This window comes from Photinus pyralis, unplaced genomic scaffold (genome assembly GCF_008802855.1).
Source record: "Photinus pyralis isolate 1611_PpyrPB1 unplaced genomic scaffold, Ppyr1.3 Ppyr1.4_LG6, whole genome shotgun sequence".
NCBI classification, from domain to species: Eukaryota; Metazoa; Arthropoda; class Insecta; order Coleoptera; family Lampyridae; genus Photinus; species Photinus pyralis.
The window spans coordinates 15063727-15084794 of record NW_022170663.1 but is presented as its reverse complement, the minus strand read 5'-3'; the positions used below and the strand labels follow the sequence as shown (position 1 = coordinate 15084794).

The following is a 21068-nucleotide window of genomic DNA, read 5'->3' as shown; positions in this document are numbered from 1 at the left end:
TCACAGCCAACCTGGATGAATATTGCCATTTAAATTTATGAATGCGCATATTTTCGCCAATCTATGCTCAGTAAACAGATATCAAAATGCGGTTTTCACCGACATTTCCACTCTTTCACATTCTTTGATAACATCATATCCTTCTATTTGAAATTTTCAAGAAAACCTGCTCTTTCCAATAAGATCAATTATGTGAGTTACATTCAATGACTCCTTAAAGAGATGTTCCCCTTCCCTACTTCGCTGCAACATTCATACAAGATTGCAATGCATGTATTTTTTTATGGATGTTTGTTGGGTATATTTTAGGAAAAAATTATTCATGTATAGTACCTACGCCCTCGAGCGGCAAACTTAAAAACTTGAAAGTAATTTCCAGCGTGATTTGTTAACAAATTTTTTTTCACCCAGGTGTACAATTAACAATTCCATAGATCTGACCTGGGGCCTTTCTTTATAGGACACCCTGAACAGGTCTTGAGGTAATTTTTTAAATTGTTCTTTTGTATACATTGCATTTAAATTTTTGCAGTCGTAAACGGCCGTGATTACATAACAAAAGACAGTTGCACAATGCACACCATAATACGTAACTGTTCAAGACCGCCTCATGGTATTATGTGGATAGACAGACGACAGAAAGGAGGAACATAAGTCAATGGGTATAAAAAATAAGGAAAATTTGTCACCAAATGTCAAAAAGAAAAAAAATTTCACATGTTAATATGAAAATAGTAAGTCTTATGCATAAAGAATCAAAACAATAGAATACACAAAAATACACGTCACTTTTAACATAAAAATATTCAAATTTTCGGCAATTCACAGCCACAGTAAGCACCATTTTCAATACAATACTTTATAACGCCGCGCCAATGAGGATCCTTACCTAACAAGTGCGGATTTCCGACGATAATTAGCAAAACTTGCGCCCTACTTATCGCGACGTTTAATCGTTTCGGATTAGCGAGAAAACCTAGCCGGTATTGTTGATCGTGCCCCAAAAGGTTTGTGGACGATCTTACGGTACTCAGTAGGATTACGTTGCACTCGTGGCCCTGGAAATCTTCGACGGTTCCTACTTTGGGCACGTCAAATTCGGCCTCCATCAGCAGGCTGCGGATTATTCTGACCTAAAATTTGCAGTTGTGGCGGTAAATCAAATAAAAAAAATTATTTTCTTATTTCTTATGGCCGCCATATTGGATTTTTACGAAATGAGAGAGGACAAAAAAGAATAACAATGACGTGTCGCACGTCCTACTTCAATCAAATGTTTTACATTCATGTCCCAACAAAACATCCACAGGCAACTAGATCTTGGTGAATCAACAATCTCATTCAGTAAAAATCCAATATGGCGTCTATAAGAAATAAGAAAGTAGTAGCCCGTAGCTTTTACATCTACTATCTACTCATTGTTTCAGTTTTTATTATTTCAACAGCCACAAGAGCTCCAGTGCTTCCAGTATTAGAAATCATTAACAGCCCCCTACCTGTTTTATATAGGGTGATATGATTCCAATGTCTGTACTTTTCAACCCTAAGCGGTACAACTCGTGAACATAAAAGAATATTTGACTAGCTTCGTTTGGATTAAACCAAGATGGGCAGTCCGTCGATTGTGTATTATCACCAGTCACACCGTGAAATATCACCGCCGGTACCTTAGAATCGGTAGATTCAGGCAACATTTCTTTTAAGCTTTCCAGTAACTTCGCCTCTTTGCTGTCCACTTCGGAAATCTAGAAAAAAAATGCGTTCAAATTGCACTTCTCGTACATTTCGGCCAACTGACTGTAGGCTGTAACTGTCCCATGTAAAACAACTGATTGAACATGTTTAGTATGGTCGGTAGGGAGCGATAGTTGTAAATTAGCTTGGTGACAAGTCGAGGATCGTAGCCGTCGGTGTCCTGAAAGCCCTCCGCATCTCTGATGTATGGAAATGTGGTCAGCATGCGATCGAGGAACGTGTGGGTCAAACCGCCTTCGGATGCCAAGTTTGATAGGATAACAGGGCCCAGTTGGCAGGGATCTCCTATTAAAAGAATTGAGATAAGCAAGTCCTTTCCGCGACTTTTCCAAAAATGCAACCCCTCCCCCTTTTGTTTTGCATCGATTTCCGGAAGTTCCAAGATGATGTCACATACAGGGTGGTGACTTGCGTAACGCATCATAGGGATTTCAATGTAAAATTCGTAACATGCACTTATTGGCTCTCCAAATTATTTTAGAGCAAAAATGTATTAAAGTTTTTTGTAGAAAAAATTTTTTTGTGCCATTCATTTTTTTCATATAAAGACGGAAAATTGGAAAAATAAAACCCGCATCTTTTTCAATAATCTGAGATGCCTGGTGCGTAGAATCCAAAACAATTCGTACTTTTTCGATCAGACTTCTCAATCAAAAGTTATAGACTAGAAACCAATTTCGAAAAAAAATTCAAAGGGCTGTAACTTTTAAACTAGTAGCCCAATCTTGGAACTGTTTGAAATTATGGATTCTACAGGCCACATTCTATAAGAAAATTTTTTTCCGGGTCGATCTGAGACAATTTTCTTTTCGGGGCTCAAAAAAAGGCAGTGTAACCTTCCTTTTTTACCAAAAATCGACTGCACCAAAATTTCTCGGGAAAACACTTTTTCTTATTAATTTTGGTGCGTAGAATCCAAAACAATTCGTACTTTTTCGATCAGACTTCTCAACCAAAGGTTATAGACTAGAACCAATTTCGATAGAAAATTCAAAGGGCTGTAACTTTTGTAACCTTTTCCATAAGTTTGTCGACAAGTAACAGGTGTAGTATTAGAAAAAAAAACACCTCCTCACACACATTATGGTCCTGATATAGAATTTGCAAGTTTTTAAATCGAATTAAAGCTTTGAAATAATTCTGACAGAGATAGAAAACGATCTCTTCTTATATTAATGTTCTCCTAGTAGCCCGACACCTTCTACGTAACTGGTCGACAAGTAACAGGTGTAGTATTAGGAAAAGAAACACCTCCTCGCACATCATATGATCCCGATACAGAATGGCAAATTTTTAAATCGAAATTAAGCTTTGAAATAACTCTCATAGTGATAGAAAAAGACCTTTTCGTGAATTCTGTTCTCCTAGTAGCAAGACACCTTTTACGTAAGTTTGCCTACAAAGAACAGGTGTATTTGGGACTGAAAGACCTCCTTTCACGTTATATCTTCCTGATACCTACCAAATTTGTAAGTGTTTTCGGCAAAGTGCGAAGGACCAGGTGCTTATTGTACTCTAATCTTCAGTTTTGTTATTGGGGAGGAAAATAAAGTACAACTTCTGTAAATAATTTTTATATTGAAAACTGTACAAACAGAATAAGCGCATATTCTGTTCCGAGTGAATCTTGAGAGTAAATGCAGCCTATGGTTAGCTCAGAAATCTGGTATCAGGAGAATATAATGTGCGAGGAGATCGAAGGTTAAAATAAAATTTTAGTGCGGTTAGGTTAGCGTGTTAGTTAGGTTAGCTCAGAACCAGTGGCGTAACTAGGTAGGTGCCAAAGATGCCGCGGCACCGCGCTCTGAATGGGGGAGGGCGCGCCGGAGGCGCTGAAGCACCGAGGGCACTAGGTCGGGATGGACATCGCGGTGTACCGTATAGGCCAGTCATAAAAGACAAGAACGGCGGTTAAATTCTAATAGTTTGCTAAAGACGAATACAGGGTGCAGTGAAATATAATTAAAACTAAATTTACGGCCCTTTTGAATTCGCTGTTCTAAATATAATACTTTTTGATAGAATTTGATTTGTTTTATAGCCGACATTCCATGGCATCACAGATTATTGAAAAAGATGGGGGTTTTATTTTTCCAATTTTCCGTCTTTATTCTGCAAAAAATTGAAAACCAATACGGTTGATTGACGTAAAAAAATTTTTTTTACAAAAAACCTTAATACATTGTTGCTCTAAAATAATTTGGGGAGCCAATAATCGCTTGTTATGAATTTTACATTGAAATCCCTGATGCGTTACGCAAGTCACCACCCTGTATACAATATATGACAAATTTTTCGTATCTCACCAAATAAAAGTATTATAGAGATGCCCTTCTTATCTCGAACGCACTGTATATGAACATTATGGAATGTTGCACCAGCAAAATGCTTACCTGCTAAAATGACTTGCCCGGATAAATCCAAAAGCGATAACGGTATCATAATTTCCGGCTCCGTGCACTGGCCGGCCTCATCGACAACAACATGCGTGAACTGTCCCTTCGTGATACCGATAGAATACAAACAACCCAAAGTGGAGCAGGTGCCGATAATTATTCGATGTTTTCCGATGACCGACAGATTGTATCCTACAACACGTACTAATTACTACCCGTTCAGAAATAATCCCTTCGCAAACCTCGATGATTTTCGCGCGTACCCTCCTTGGCAATATCGACATGCGCAGAATACGGCACCAGTTCAACAGGCAGCAAGTTTTCGGTGGCGTAATGGTAACCAACCAATCGAGTTAAATCCCCCGGTTTTAATACGCCGGAATCTATCAGACGAAGTGCTATAAGATTAGCGGCACTATTGGATGGTGTAGCTACGATTATTCGCGATTGCGGAATGAATCGTAGAATTTGTAGGACGGTTTCAACTAAAGTAACCGTTTTTCCGGTGCCAGGAGGCCCGTAGATTAGGTAAGGCAGAGGGCGCGCGACTCCTAACAGAATGTTACGAACGGCTTCTTTCTGATAATGGTTTAGGCTTTGATTGTGCCATTTCAACCGCGTTTTGTTCGGCTTATCCTTGCTCTCTTCGTTAGTGATCCACAAATTTTTATCATCGTCCACGGTGACCATAACTTGTGGATCTTTCGCTGTTAACTTCGATGGAAATAGAAACGCCGATCTCAAATCTCGCGCAGCCATTGAGATGGCGTGATGCATTCGCTTGTATATCGTTCTCGAAAGTAGAACCATCACAGACATCTCCTCTTTGTCATAGTTCCTATGGAAGGAGTCCGCAAATTTGACATAAACGTGTTTCGCGTCCGTTTTGTGTATGAAACCCTCATATTCTTGCGCGTCCAAAGCGTACGCATCTTTCGCCACAATTCTATCGCCGACTATCAGCGAAGGTCGTCGTTCCGCCAAATTTTCAATCGGGAGCATGAGATATTCCCCATTCTTTATAAAACAGACGTAGTCCTGAGCGTACTGTTTGACGGATTCCAATTGGAAAATTTCGTCCAAATGCAGCAATGTATGAAAATAATCTTCGTAGGTACTAAATTGAAGTGTGGAAGTTAAGCATTGCTTAACAGCGCGAACGGCTCGCATTGCTTCTTTCTTCTCGGTTGTTGATACGATTTCAATTAACCGCTGTGGAACCGGGTAGTGGTGTAGTTGTCTAACTGTAATGATAAAATAGACTGAGCGTGCATGTCACAATAACTTGAGAGCAGCACTGCTGCGGTTTTTTACGAATGAGTAAACTGCTGTCGAGTCACCTTTGGAATTTTTGTTTACATGGGAATTCATATTTAATTGCTTAACTTCCAAAGGCGACTTGACGTCAGTTTTTTAACGCCCGTTATCTTATGTTATTGCGCGCCTCTTCTGGCAATTGTGTAAAGGAAAAAGTAATGTGTATGCGCTCCATCTGCAGTGCGCTTTTAGAGCGTTGAGTGAAGGATCTCTGTAGAGATGTAATGTTTATTTATGTAAAAGCGTAGTGATCTCAGATCCCTACAGTACCAACCAACTTGGCGATCCAGCAGCAGAAACAGACAGCACTCTTTGGGAGCGATACGCACAAATATTATTAATGAAAACTGAGTAAACGTGCAAAAAAGTCCCAGGCCTACTTTGATTTTCTTTGTTTTTATTTTTTTAGGACCTCGGAAAAATGTTACTTAAAAAACCTGTTGAAAACAGAATGTAATGACCATGTAGCAAATTTGAAGCCGATAGTAACATTTTTTGGATTTCTGATTAAAAATAAAAAAAATCTAAGTAGGCCTAAGACTTTGAAATGTTGTCTTTTACAAGAAACGATCAAATAATCAGGGGGGGGAGGGGGGCACTGTATTCATAAAATTCCAATTACATTTAAAGGTAAACGTATATAACAGATTCAGCGTAGCTTTGCCTACTAAAAAGTCCTAAGTAGGCCTACTTTGATTTTTTTTGTTTTTATTTGTTTAGGACCCCGGAAGAATGTTACTTAAAAAACCTGTTGAAAATAGAATGTAATGAACATGTAGCAAATTTGAAGCCGATATAACATTTTTTGGATTTCTGGTTAAAAATAAAAAAAATCTAAGTAGGCCTAAGACTTTGAAATGTTGTCTTTTACAAGAAACGATCAAATAATCAGGGGGGGAGGCACTGCATTTATAAAATCCCAATTACATTTAAAGGTAAACGTATATAACAGACTCAGCTTAGCTTTGCGGTTGGAGAGTTAGGAATTCTTACTAGAAAAGGCTGAGCTCATTATCCCTTGAGGCAAACTGTTAGAAGTGCCCATCAAGCATCATCAGGGTGTTAACATGTGGGACACAGCGTAGGGATTACAATAGTTCGATTATTTGCTTCCCAAATATTTTAGAGGCAATAGTTGTTTGGGAAATTTGGAAAATAATAATTGTAATCCCTATGCTGTATCCGACAAGTCTCTATGTATGTGAAATTGTTTTAAAAAAACACGTGCGGTATAACCAAGTAGAAGATGTGTTAGAAGGATATGTTGACTTAGGTACAATAGGAGGAGAGTCAAAATATGGTTCCGTTTTTATGATTAACCTAAGAACCTAATAAGTTTGTCAAGTAGAGGTGAGGCGGCGCAGCTACCGAAGTCCACGATGAGTTAATCGCGCGTTGTAACAACACTATATATTTCTAAACAGATTCAATTGAATTGATTTTAGAGGCTTAAGTCCTTTCGACTCGTAAGCCGTAGATTTGAGGCATAAAATAACCCTTGAAGGTGTCCTTTGTCAGTTTACAATAGCAGACCTCTTGATAATCTAAAGAAAGGTTTGGCTTTATTTCAAAATATTGAAATTTTTGAAAACAAAAAACGGCGCCAAAGTATTTGAGTGTTTGGAGATTTCTGTTTTAATTATGGGATGTTTTGAAAGACTTTTGAGCATGGTTTTCTGATTTTTTAAAATTGAAGAATCGATCATGGAAAATATTGTACAAGATCGGTATTCCTCAACAAACGATTATACCACATACCGATAAAACGAGCTGCAGGTGTACTTCTTCGACCTTTAATTAAAGGTCCCTGTCCAAACTGTGCACATGCAGTAGAAGGAAATCTATACACCATCGCTTGTTCAGTGTAAGTATTCAACTCAACATTAACAGTCACCCAACAACCAATTTTAAAGTTGGAAAACGTAAATAAAATAAGCTCCTTCGAGACACCTACATACTTCGTTTTACAGACGCCTTCAAACACTACAGTTTTGGACCTTTGCATCGTAATATTCGTCAAATCCTCTGGTTTTACCAAGACACATTGCGAATTCGAAGACGGATACGATACGTTCAGTATAACCAAATCGTTCAAAGTTTTATTCTTTAAGGGCAATTGAAATTTCTCTTTCACGCCCAACTTCGTACTCTTAATAACAATGTCATTCGGTGCCAAAACTTTATCACTGCGAACGTCAAACTTTGGTAAAATGTCACGACCCAATCCCACCTTATTATCGGCTAAATCTTGCGGTACAATCTTCAACGCGCGCTTACTGTAATCCCCCTGCTCACTCTCCATAATTTCCGCGGTAATCTTGTCACCGACAAACGGAACGTAACCACACATTAAAGCTTCGCTATTAAAAAAGATCGTCTTATTGATTACACCTTCCTGTCTCTCACTATTCCACCGTTTAATCTGACCTTCGGACAAATAAGATCCGAGAGGACGCACCTGTTCGATTTCCAAAATCTTGCCGCACAAATTCGATACGGTTTCGTCGATCTCGACTTTCACGTGCAATTCCACCCAGTCACCCGCCATGGGAACGAATTCGATGCATACCTAGAAGTGCGTAAGTTTACTGTTATCAATAGTAATAATACCTCGTTTAAGTCAAAATTGATATTATCCGGCACTAGAAATATCTGTCGACCTTCGCGCTTTGACACTTTACGAGGAAGCGTTCTTCTGCACCAGGAACGTTCTCCGGTAATCGCTTCGCCGGACCATTCATCGTGGAGCGCTACATCGCAAACTCTTAGCCCGCTTTCGGATTTGTAGCACGTGAAGAAAACGGTAGCGCCAATTTTGAAAGTTTGGGAATCGCTCGTAAAGTGATAGGTTTCGTCTACGGTGTATGAATTCCCATCGGCCGAAGTAATCTTGCCCGTCTTTTCGAAGCAACTGTATTGACTGATCTCCTCTTCAACTGCTGCTGCTGGTTCATTTGAAGGTTCATCGTTGGACTCCAATATCTTACAAATTTTGTCGTAAGTATCGGCCGAGTCTTCTTCTTCTACGGTACTACCGCCGAGGAAATAGTTAACGAATGAACGTAATTGCCGTAACATTTTATATTTCTTTTTTCGTACTTGGTATAGTCATAGTCTCAGAGCAAGGTTTCCGGTTCTTGGATCATAGTTATTTGAGGTTAGAAATTAGAATTTAGCGTCATTTGAAGATGAGGCATTTTGACCTACGGAGCGGTGGAACTACTGCGTACACGAACTACTAGGGCGATTACGCGATGCTTTTACTACCCTTGCATGGGCTTTTAGGCTCAAATTTATTAATGGGGACCCCTAAAAGCAAGTTCATGATTTTATTCTTTCTGTCCGTCTGTCTGTGTACATGATAACTCACGAACGGTTTCGAATTTTTCAATTCTGTTTTCAGTATGTATTATGTTTATATCACCCAAAGAAGAACTGATTAAATTAATGATGAATGATTAAAAGAAAGCGTGAGAAAACTGGAACAGTAGTGTTATAATGGAGGATCAAGCGCGAAGGTGATAACGAAATGCGCTGAGAGGGGTGAAGAAAGCTTGAAGGAGTTTTGGAAGACTGCAAAAAGGACATGGATGCAGAGTTGGGCTGGGTCACTAAATTAAACTGGGTCACTGGGTCACGTCATACTCTTTTCAGTTAGACTCAGTGACCCAGTTTGACCCAATTTGACCCGGGGACCCAATTCGACCCAGTCACCTAGTTTGATCGAATAACGCTGTTAAGTCAGTGCCCTCGGTTCAAGTGTACAGATTATGAAATAAATGGAATGCTGGTTTGTTGAAAATAATACTAGATTGCTTGACAACTACCATTTCTGTGATGTTTGCTTTAATACTGCCATAAAAAACTTTCCATGTCCCGATTTGTATTAGAATAATGTTATTTCTTTGCTTCAGGGCTTACCAGTTTGCTTACAGGTGTTCATTCACATTTAATTTTTTTCTACTAGTTAGCTTAATCCAAATAAATCTTTTCTCTAAATACTTTCATTGACTACTTGACTACAAACTATAAACAAATGCATTTGATTTTTTTAGGTATTGGTTCTCTTGAATGAAATTGGGCTACGTGCTTGTTGCCGAATATTATTGAGTAAGTTTTTTTTTTAATGAAAAGTTACTTGAAATTGTTTTGGATGATACCTAACAATAATTTAATTACTGGGCCACCGGGTCAAGACGGGTCACTGAGTAAAGCTGGGTCAAGATGGGTCACCGAGTCAAGCTGGGTCGCCGGGTCAACTGGGTCACCGGGTCACTCTATGCTTGACCCAGTCCAACTCTGCATGGATGTACGTCAATGAGTTCCTGCAGGTAAGTTATGTAACAAGAAACGATATATAAGATATATGTAAGGAAAAACAAAAGAGTAAAGAACTTCTGAATTAGGTTTAAAAGAAGCATGGAGATAAACATGAGGAATTGAAGCGATGAGAAAATGAGCCAGGAGCGCGAACAAAAACATGAAGAGATATGACAGGAGCCTAAAGCATAATTTCATAGCGAGGCCGTTAAGTAATCTATGAAATTCCATTTTATGAAGAATGTCATTTCAAAAAGGGCACTGTAATATATAATACAAAGTAGTGGTTTTGAAAGATGTTTATGGTATAAATAAAAAAAGTTAACTAGTGGGTGTATAATAAGAAGAATACAAATATGAGTATTTTTAAAAGGTTAAAATGACAGTTCTATATATTTTCCTACAAAAGATCATTTTAAGTCGTAGCAAAATTGATAATTAGGAGGATCCGGTGGAATAGGCGGAGGATCTTGTGGTATGGTAACGCCCTCTGCATCGAGTAATCGTAACTTAATTTCCATAGATAATAACGTATCCAGATCCTTGTCAGTCTCACGGCTCTGCATTCGCTGCCCCAATAAAGTATTTATGCCGTCCGTCCAGTATGCTAACGTTAGCTCGTCGGGCGCCACACAGTCTAACGATTGCAGATCGACACCTTCCAATGCCAAAGAAAAGGCGAGGTGATGAGAAGATTTACGTCCTCGCATGTGAGGGCAATCTCGCCCAACAAGTAAGGCACGTACATCTGAAACGGTTAATTTCGATCCCAACTCTTCGATGGTAGGTGCACTTTTCTCATCGCAGTCGCCATAATGTAGCACTTTATGATTTGGCGAGAGGCGCATGTACCAAAACTTGTCTTTAATCCTTTGCCCTCGAGCCGAATATTTGGTGAAACGGGTTCCCTCCACTAAGAAGGCTAATCGTTGCTGCTTAATCAACCCCAATATTTCGGGGGTGATTTGCTCACGAAGCTCAACAATTGGTCTGGCATGCGACTCCCACTCCTCCCGGGACGTCCGTTCTTGCTGCCACAAAGCTGTAATTTCGCTATAGGTCAATACCTGTAGTCGTGCCTTCAACTGATCCAATGACGCAGGCGACAGGGTAAGGGCGCGAACAATTTGCTCCCTAACCACACTGGCGACTTTACCAAAGTCTTCGGCAGTCGCTCGCATTTCCTTCCAGGTTTTATTCAACAGCATTATACAAATATAGAAGCACTCCTCGAAGGGATGGTCGTGCGTAAAAAACAAAGGCTGAAACGCCTGTCCTTGCTCCGAAGGCGCCTCGCCGATCGCCAATAAATCGCATAATATACGCACCAACTCGACGCTCGCGCGTCCAAAGGGACATTCGTGCTCGTCGGCTCGACAACTATTTTCGAGAACCAACTTGGTATAGCCGTCCGGGTAAGTTCGCGCGAAGTAAATCATGCAGTCTAACGCCAGCAGGCCGGGGGGAGTCTCGATAAAGTCCAGAGCCGGATTAATATCGTTTTTAAATCCGAGCTTCTTATAATCGCGCGTAAAACCGCTGGGTCCTCTTGCACCGCCCGGGCCCTCGCCGTCAAACGCGATGCGGCGTAATTCTTTGATTTTCTCATGACCATCTTGATCCTAAAATTACGAATGCAGATAACAACACTTTTAAAAAATCATTTTTCTATAGTTTCCCCAATAATCGACTGTCTCAACATAAAAGGGACACCCTGTATAGAAATTAAGTGACATTCAAATATAAGTATATGCAAAGTTTACCGCAAATCATAAAGGAAATGACCGCTACACCCTAATTCGTCTTTCTTAGGCAGGTGCAGTTGAACCCCGAAAAATCATCCCCTGAAACTGTTATTCTCCTAACAGACAGCTCTAATAAACGGACATATCTGTTAAGCGGACAAATCTCTTGGAACCGTGTCTTTAATAGGGTTCAGCATGTAAAATATATTCTTATACGCGGACTATCCTATAAACGGACGCGGACAGAATATTTGGTAAACCTCAGTACACAGTAAAGATTATTATTATTATTGAATCAATGCTATGTATACACGGTGTCCATTTTTCGAGTGCCACTATGGGGATCTCACTTATCTTAAGAGATAGAAGGTTGGTTAAATGGGGGCAAAGTTGCCAATTTTCGTGCCGAATAAGAATCTGAAAAGAAATTTGAAATATCTTCGATAGTTTTGAAGATATCGCAAAAAAACGAAAATTTCTGATTTTCGTTTTTAATTTTTTTATGATAAACTAATCGTAGTAGACATTTCTAATTAACACATTATTCGGACACTTTTTAATGGAGGTTTCAAATATGGCATCGTGTTTTTAATAACTTTCAAGATGACGGAGAAACGCGTGGAAACTTTAGTTTTTCTTATGGGCGCCATTTTGAATTTTCACATTTTGAGATTACGTCTTTTTTTCTCTTTACAACAATATATCACACATGGTGGTTCAGTATCACATTTTTCCTAAAAATACAATTTTTAATTATTTGAGAAGAGTGCTTTGGAACTTGTCAAACTTTTATTTACAACAAAAGAACGTTTTGTTTTTCCAAAGCACTCTTCTCACAAAATTAAAAATTGTATTTTTAGGAAAAATGTGATACTGAACCACCATGTGTGATATATTGTTGTAAAGAGAAAAAAAGACGTAATCTCAAAATGTGAAAATTCAAAATGGCGCCCATAAGAAAAACTAAAGTTTCCACGCGTTTCTCAGTCATCGTGAAAGTTATTAAAAACAGGATGCCATATTTGAAACCTCCATTAAAAAGTGTCCGAATAATGTGTTAATTAGAAATGTCTACTACGATTAGTTTATCATAAACACGAAAATCAGAAATTTTCGTTTTTGTGCGATATCTTCAAAACTATTGGAGATATTTCAAATTTCTTTTCAGATTCTTATTCGGCACGAAAATTGGCAACGTTGCCCTCATTTAACCAACTTTATATCTCTTAAGATAAGTGAGATCCCCATAGTGGCACTCGAAAAATGGACACAAAAAAGGAGCATTCATTGGGACAAAAGGCATTGATTTAGGAGAACAGAAAGTTGTATTGTTTTGAGTTACTTCATAAAGAGCAGAAATAAATCCGTTTTTAAAATAAGATCATTAAGCCATTTTACCTGGGGGTCCATTTTTGTCATCATTCGCTGCTCCAGCAGTCCCAGCATGAGTGTCTGCAGCACGTATAATTGATGAGCCATTTCCGCACCTTCGGCAGCACCGGTCTGCAGGATGTTGTGCTGTATAACACTTCTGACTTGTTTAGATGCCAGTGTTGTAGCCAAAACGCGACGTTTGGCAACATCCGCCTTGAGTAGAAGAGCATTAATTAAAGCGACCGCATTCTGTTGAACAACCGGAGCTGCTTGCAGATGAGTAATTAGCGAGGGAACGGGAACTTCGCGCTCGACTTGCCCATAGCCCTCGCTACTATTTAATACTACGTTTTCCAAAATTGACAACGCCGCCTGCGTGACCTGAGATTCTTGCGCGGTGTTAACTAAACCGGCTACGCGACTGATAAAATTTCCCTCCAAAATGTCCCATGACACGATACCGTGCTCCATTAACTCGACAAACGACAATAGCGTATGTGCCAGAATACTTCCTTTACATTTGCCTCCCTCGATCTGTCGTATTATCAAAGCCAAACCCTGCTTGTTGATGAAATCGAGGGCAAACGTCATATCCGCGCTTAAATTCGTTAACTTCTGCAAGGCCTGAGATTTCTCCTCCTGAGATCCTAAATTTAATTTGTGCAGAATATCTTGCGCGGTCTTCGAGGGGGAATACTGCAGTCGTAGGACGGATCCGTTCTTTATTTCGTTACGATTCTTTTCCGTTATGTAATTACGATTGTTGTTCTCGCTGAACTGCAACGCGTACTGTTCCGGATCGGTTAAGCTCCAACCGTTGCACAACTCTTGAATTATTCCGGCCAACGGCTGTTTTTGGTTAAACTCGATTAGCTGAGGAACCTGGTCGGTCATCTCCACCGCTATCTTTACTATATTTGTGTCTTTCATCCCTGGCATTTTTTAGCTTGTGAATGACAAGGATTCTTCATAGGCCCCACCCCAAGTGTTCACCATTAGTCATTTCCGTTGCGATGAAAGGCGAAAAGACTCCATCTTCAGTTTACTTTTCCTATAATTGCTTGAATAAATTGTTTATAAACCCATGATAATAATTAATAATATTTATATTGTGGTTGTTGTGATAAGATAAGAAAAAGACAACACAATCGCCATGACAGTTGATGATAATCCGCCCCCAGGCGTCAGCTCATCAGCTGTGCAGCAACAATGCAGCCAATACCAACCATACGAAAAAATAACTATAAGAAATACCATCTTTATATACCGGGTGATTCATTAGAAGTGAGGAAAATTTGAATTTCCCGCAAATCAAAAAAATTATGAAGTTGGTACTAACTGATGATCATTTATTTAATTGCAGTGGTGTATCGTCATGCTCTCAGGAAATCGTTTACTTATTTATAATCTACAAATACTGCTTCTGTTTTACCACTAAACAACACTAGACACAGTCATGTTTGTTACATATTTTAGTGCATCAACTCTAAAAATTGTTCAAAATGGAAAAAGTAATAAACCGCAAATAGCACACAACAATTAACGGCGACACTGGTTTCTTAAATGACAGTCATGACAGAAAAAAATTACTAACGAAATTCAAACCGTCAATCTAATAATGCAAAAAATACTAAAACCTTACGCGCGAAATTCAAGCGATCATCACTTCTAATGAATCACCCGGTACAATCCGCGCCGTAAGATTAGTTTTCATGTCTTTTCTTCACCTTCCTTCTCATTTTTTTTGCGTTATGCCAAAAAGTGTTTCTCTTGGCCATCCCTGCTTACTAGAATGTCTCTTACTCTCTGATTGAGGAACAATATTTGTGCACGGTATATCCTCCACATCGCGCCATAAACATCATCATACGAAGGGATAGTTCACCCAGACTATTCATAATTCATTGTTTTTACATATGTTCACAATACTTACGAAAGCCATATGATAGTCTGAAAACAATGCGGGTGCGGACCCATCAAGAAATGTTTGGAGATGGTCATCCGCGTATTAAACCCACCCTCCAGGGGTTGGTTCAACTTTAAATTTATCAGGTCTCGTCTGTCATTTGAGGGGGTTATGTAAGGTTGATACATAAGAACCCAAGCCACTACTCACTAGGAAGAATCTTGAGGCACCGCTCTGTATATGGTTTTTTTTTGGTTAAGTTTTCCTGTACACTGTGGTTACAACTACGTCACAACTTGTCACTAACCTTTTTATCATATGATATGTAATCAGCAAAATTTTGCGAAAAATTGATTATTATTTAGAATGCCAAGCAAAAATATAAGCGAATTATACCTACTGAAGAGGTATAACGTCGAGGAATCACCGAAACGCATTAATCCGATCGTTTTTAGATACCCGCAGAATACAGTTGGTTTATTTACCTTTATCTTATATCTTCCCTTTGGCATTCTCCTGCTGTTACTAAGAGGAATACTTGGTATTCAAGTGTTCGTCTTCGGCTTCCTACTACCAGATGTACCTGTCATTCAAAAATTACTATGCAAACTATTTTGCGCGACGTTGGGAATTGTTATACATAGCGAAAATCCGGCTGAAAGGAAAAACGTAGCGGTGTATGTTACGAATTTCGTGTCGCCCTTCGACCATCTGGTGATACATTCTCAAACTGGCTCAGTTATGGTAAGTGTCGGGGTTCGGTCTTCACTAAATTAACGATTTGTCTCAGTCAGGTAAAGATGTGTTCAATACTCTCCTCTCGACCTCGTTCGGTTTACGTCATTTCGGCTCGCAGTCCGTCGAGTTTCCCATTTTTAAGAAAAACATAGCGAAAACGATAGAGAGCGGCACGCCGGTCCACTTTCAACCCGAACTGAAACAGACTAATGGTAAAGCTGTGCTGAAATTTACCACGTGGCCGTTCCAACTTTGCAAACGAATCCAGCCCGTCTGTATTGAAGTGAGCCGACCGTTTTTAGATATTAAGATTTCCACGTTTGATAGTGTGTATTGGACCGATACGTTGATGTATTTATTTTCACCGTATACAAGTTATAAGCTACGGTTTTTACCTGTAGTCGATCAAATGGATTTCAGTGAAACGAAATTTGCGGATAAGGTTCGTGAGGATATCGCACATGCGTTACAGGTATTGTATTTTATTTCAAGTTTCAGGCAATATTTTGAAATCGTGCATTTTTTGTTGCTCTGTCTATTAATAACAGTGAAATCTGTTATTTAGCTCCTATGGACACTTTTGTAGAATCTGAATCTGTTATCAGAATTTACATAAGACTCTAGATGTAAAAGCTATAGGCTACAAGGCTACTACTTTCTTATTTCTTATATGGGCGCCATATTGATTTTGAAATAAAGAAACAAAAGACAAAGAGACATTTTTACATTCATGTCTCGACATCCACAGGTATCTAGATCTTTCTAAATCAACATATGGCTATGATGGCCATGCATTCAAATGAATTTCTTTTTTTGACCTCGATCTCATTCTGTAAAAATCCAATATAACGTCCATAAGAAAGTAGTAGCCTCTACCTTACACATCTAGCGTGCTATGGATTCTCCGAAAAAAGTGCCCATAGAAGGTGCTAACGGGAACCGTCCATTTCCAACCGCTGAAGCTAGGGAAAATAAAATTTGACATTTTCAGTTATTTACAAAAATTCGTTTTTTTAAGTCACAAAAGGAGCAACTTTGCCCCCATTTAACCATCACTCTATCTCTCACACCTTTATGGAGATACCACTTGGGAGACGCCCCCAAACAACTAATATCAATCATTTAATGACAATAATCGATTGTAGGTTGAATTATCAGAATATTCTGCAACCGATTTAATGCACTGGGAAAAAAGACTTATGGAAGACGTAGTTCGTAGAGAAATGGAAGCAAGACAACGACCGACCTCAAGCTCACTTTCAAGCGGACATCCGACCATTCACTTAATGGTCGCCCAAGTTCGGGAGGTGCTGCCCATGGTTCCGTACAACGTAATCTATACTGATTTATGTTTGTTACTCCAAAATTCGAAAACAAACGCTAATCGGCGTCTTTTTTCAGTGAAAACGCGAAACGTGGATCAGACGATTTCGAACATTTTCGAGGGGAACGTGGAGTACACGCCCGAACCGGCACAGCCGAGCACGAGTCAAGAGCAACGACATCATCAGACTGAACAGAGTAGAACACCGGCGGCGCCGTCTTTCGGAAAGAGTCCGCAGGAGCGTATGGTGCCATTCCAAGAACGAAAAAGGCAACTTCTCGAGACTGCTAGGAAACGATATATACAGAAGCACAACATTACAAATTGCGAGATACAGAAATAGTTTTTAATTCTCTACTTCATTAGTTACATTCTAAGATTCAATTTTGCTTTTTAATTTTTGTTAATGTACTTAGTATAATTATTCTAGAAGGGAAGTATATAATTCTTTTGTTCATGACGGTGCCTAATTTGTAAATTTTGCAAATAAAATTTTCCTTCTCAATCTTAATTCTGTTGTATTTGACTATTCCTCAACTAAAAACTATGGAATTGGGTTTGTAGGGAGAAATATGCAAGGGTTTAAAAGGCGCCTTATTCTAAATTGGTCCAGGCTATAAGTATAAATTTTTGTATGAAAAAAATTAGTTACCGGGCGAAACCGGGTTTTTCAGGCAGGTGGAAAGAATTTGGGAAAAAATAATTAAAACAGCTGAATTTTTCCGCGGGTGAAATCACGGGGGTTGAAAGGGGTGGAAAGTGGTATTTTGCAAATTGTGGTAAAACTATTGATTTTAGACCCAAATGTTAAGTGTAAAAGTTATAGAAATTAAAAAAATGAGCAACTTTTGTATCTGCACTATTTTCACATAACCTCAAATTTTCCTAGAAAAACCGAAAAAACTGTTTTTTTCGTTTTTTATTCTTATTTTTGCGAAAAAATGTCATAGTGGTTTGAAATTTGGAGGTAACATAGCCAGTTTTATGATACAACAGAAGATAATTGTTTGGGCCCATAAAGTTGAACCGTTTCCAAGATCTCACGATTTCTGAAAAAAACCACCTCTTTTTCCAGGGGCTGAAAAATTATTTTTTTTCATCGTACAGAGGTGCGCGGGGTACCAAAATTTTCGGGAAGACTTATGGTCGATTTGAGAATTTTTTTTCTGGGCAAAAAAAAGGCAGTGTAACCTTCATCCTTTTTTCCCAAAAATCGACTGCACCAAAATTTCTCGAGAAAAAACTTTTTCTTATTAATTTGGGTGCGTAGAATCCAAAACGATTCGTACTTTTTCGATTAGACGTCTCCATCAAAAGTTATGGGCAAAAAACCAATTTCGACAAAAAATTCAAAGGGCTGTAACTTTTGATCTAGTAGTCCGATCTTGGAACAGTTTGGAATTATGGATTCTACAGGCCACATTCTATAAGAAAATATTTTTTTCTGGTCGATCTGAGACAATTTTTTTTCTGCCAACACTGATCACTCACTGAATAGTGAATACTACAGAATATTTAGATTTTAGTGACTTTTAGACTTTAACCAAAACCAAAATTGCTCTCTATATATAATTGCCTTTATTTTAAAGTGGGCGGAGCGGAGTATTACCTAAATACCTAAGATGTTAACTCAATTCTTCGGGGGGGGGGGGGGGGATATCCCCTTCCCCCCCCCCCCCGTAAACACGCCACTGGATCTACATGATTCTTTGAAAATGGAACAATAAACACGTAGTTGCCATTGACCTTAGCTTTCTCTTTTACGCATTTAATAAACATAAATCAGAGGCCATATAAAATTTCCCATATACACGACTAATAAAAAATTAACAATAAAAAAAACCCATTAACTATAACTAACAGTATAACCCAGACTCCTTGTTAACTTGATGAACCTTCCTCACATACTCCACTAAATTATCGGGCAAACCGAACGTTTTCAAATCCTCATTGAGCCTTACCACCGAACCGACGCCGGCGACGTAACCGTTTAGGCGCGCAGCCACGTGCGAGTCCTGCAGCAGCTGCGAATTTAACATTAAAGCCTTGCAAAGCTGAGGATGCTGTTGCAAGCGATATTTCTGATGGTAACTGAAAACAGGGAGGTCGTGTAATTGGCGCCTTACCCGATAACTTACTCCTCGGCCGGGTAAAAGATCGCAGCCGGTTTAATTTCCGTGCACATTTCCTCTTTGTGCTTCAGCCTTTCTTGTTCCAGCGAGTCCTCGGCGGTCGACCTTTGCCCGTTGTTATGGTAAAGAATTAGAGAGGCATACTTAATGTTGCCGTGTTAAACACATGCGATAATTGTACGTAAGCGAATTTACCTGTCTCTTTATTTTGGTTGTTAATCCGTACTCGTGGTTGTTCCAGAATAGTTCCAAGAGCTGCTGGTAAGTTATTGCGGTGGGATCGTAATGTATCTCGATTACTTCCGTGTGATCCATTCTAAAGTGCGATGTTAGTAAGGCGCAAGGTTGCTCTACTTACAACACGGACATATTGCGATAGGTCGGGTTGAGCATCTTGCCACCGGAGTAACCGACTCGAGTCCGTAGCACGCCTTGGGTGGCACCGAACAAAGCGTCGTTGGCCCAAAAGCAACCCATGCCAAAGGTCGCTTTGTCAAATGGTAGCGTTATTTCGTGAGGGATCATTGTCGTCATCTTCTGCGAGCACAACTGAGATGTTAATTTTTTTTATGGATAAATTTAATGCGAATATAAAAATTAAGTACTTACTACGTTAATGCTTTTTATGCGGGTAAGGAAGCTAAAGACCATTCCATAAAATATAATAACAATAACACAACCACACTGAAGGTTATGCAACCTCCCATGCACCAATGCATACAGGGTAGTCAGCTTGCCAAATTTTTCTGAAGGAGCCCTTCAGGATGTTCCCTTTCTTGTTCTGGGCCCTCAACAGGCTTGTGCCCAATTACAGAGTGACCTGCATAATGATTTTTTGAGTTATCACCGAGAAGTAATCAGAAACCCGAGATGATATTTCCAAACATCATCTTTGTCCTTTGATAGGGCTACGTTTATATATTCACATCCCTTTGTGGACCTGGTGTCGGTTTCTGTGTACTTCACACGCACATGCCCCAAAAGGTTGTGGTGGAATTCAAAGGGTATGCCGCAAAATGACTATTGCAGCCCTATGTGCATTATACTAAAATAGTGCGGTTTGAGCTGAAATTCCCAAAGAATTAATCGGACCACTTTTGAAATTCAACAAACAATGAAGAGCCCTCGCTGGATGCGTACAAGAAGCTGCTGCAGATCTACCTTTACATGCCTCCAACCTGGTGGATCAATAGAGGGAACTCTTTGCTACTCTTCCCATTATTTTACGGAGTATAGATACTTTTGAAAGTATTCGAATACCTTTGAAAGTATCGATGAATTGCTCCATTATTGTAATTATAAGGATGCAATAATAAAACTTGAATGTTGTTGTATACTTATAATTGTAAATGTTTTCTTTAGGTAATCGATTTCGATATGACACAAGGTCTGAAGATGGCCTAGGGCCGAAATCGATTACCTAAAGAAAACATTTACAATTATAAGTATACAACAACATTCAAGTTTTATTACCTTTGAGAGTATTAGAATACATTCTAAAGTATTTGAATACTTATTTTTTTAAGTATTTGAATACTTTTCAATGTATCTGTATCTAGTATTCGCTTGTGCTGGACGTAAAAGTATTTATAGTATTCAAATACTTTTTGAAAGTATTCTGCCCAGCTCTGGAGGGGGCATCCTTTTAGACAGCGAAATTTGATGGCCGTCTGGCACACCTGCAAGGTATAGGCTGCCTACTGCAAAAAATTCCAGGACTCTAGGATAGGACTATTCCCCTAGAAGTAGCTCAAAACGGCAGAAGTGGGTCCGGACGGACGGTCGGACGAACAAAACGCAAACAATAGCACATTTTTTTTATTCTTAAAAAATGCGCTAAAAATATATTTAATGAATAATGATGCTTTATTCCATTTACCGAGTAATACAACCTTTCACGCATTCTTTGCGTCTCTTTCATGTCTCAATCACGCTTCCCTTTACATTTATTGCATGGTATCTGCAATTAATGAGTTTGTTTTGTCAAATTTCGTTGGTAATGCAGGGTGAGGGCAGTATAGACAAAGCAATTAGCAAACATCGCCTAATTAAGTAATTTAT

The 21068-nt window shown here is 39.1% G+C and overlaps 4 protein-coding genes across 5 annotated transcripts; 1 reads left to right on the top strand and 3 right to left on the bottom strand.

The window, feature by feature from the left end:
- Positions 1–695: 695 nt before the first annotated feature.
- Positions 696–8642, bottom strand: LOC116172986 (probable RNA helicase armi). The gene is made up of 7 exons (XM_031490268.1): positions 8079–8642; positions 7227–8037; positions 4394–5395; positions 4149–4343; positions 1799–2040; positions 1497–1745; positions 696–1133 (listed from the first exon to the last, which is right to left on the bottom strand). The coding sequence occupies exons 1-7, from the start codon at positions 8544–8546 to the stop codon at positions 807–809; spliced, it is 3294 nt and encodes a 1097-aa protein (XP_031346128.1). The 5' UTR covers positions 8547–8642; the 3' UTR covers positions 696–806.
- Positions 8643–10109: 1467 nt separating this feature from the next.
- On the bottom strand, positions 10110–14103 carry LOC116172984 (engulfment and cell motility protein 1). The gene is made up of 2 exons (XM_031490266.1): positions 12932–14103; positions 10110–11410 (listed from the first exon to the last, which is right to left on the bottom strand). Exons 1-2 carry the CDS (start codon positions 13844–13846, stop codon positions 10199–10201), a joined length of 2127 nt encoding a protein of 708 aa, XP_031346126.1. The 5' UTR covers positions 13847–14103; the 3' UTR covers positions 10110–10198.
- A 974-nt stretch (positions 14104–15077) lies between these two features.
- On the top strand, positions 15078–17386 carry LOC116172985 (ancient ubiquitous protein 1-like). The gene is made up of 5 exons (XM_031490267.1): positions 15078–15220; positions 15269–15557; positions 15604–16023; positions 16697–16901; positions 16953–17386. The coding sequence occupies exons 1-5, from the start codon at positions 15180–15182 to the stop codon at positions 17216–17218; spliced, it is 1221 nt and encodes a 406-aa protein (XP_031346127.1). The 5' UTR covers positions 15078–15179; the 3' UTR covers positions 17219–17386.
- A 1224-nt stretch (positions 17387–18610) lies between these two features.
- LOC116174912 (peptide methionine sulfoxide reductase) lies at positions 18611–19764 on the bottom strand. Of its 2 annotated transcripts, none has more exons than XM_031492940.1 (5): positions 19617–19764; positions 19375–19544; positions 19203–19323; positions 19014–19150; positions 18611–18966 (listed from the first exon to the last, which is right to left on the bottom strand). In XM_031492940.1, exons 1-5 carry the CDS (start codon positions 19656–19658, stop codon positions 18732–18734), a joined length of 705 nt encoding a protein of 234 aa, XP_031348800.1. In that variant the 5' UTR covers positions 19659–19764; the 3' UTR covers positions 18611–18731. The 2 variants fall into 2 exon arrangements, with proteins under 2 accessions (XP_031348800.1, XP_031348799.1); XM_031492939.1 differs by having other exon boundaries at positions 19375–19556; positions 19617–19720.
- Between the last annotated feature and the right edge of the window lie 1304 nt (positions 19765–21068).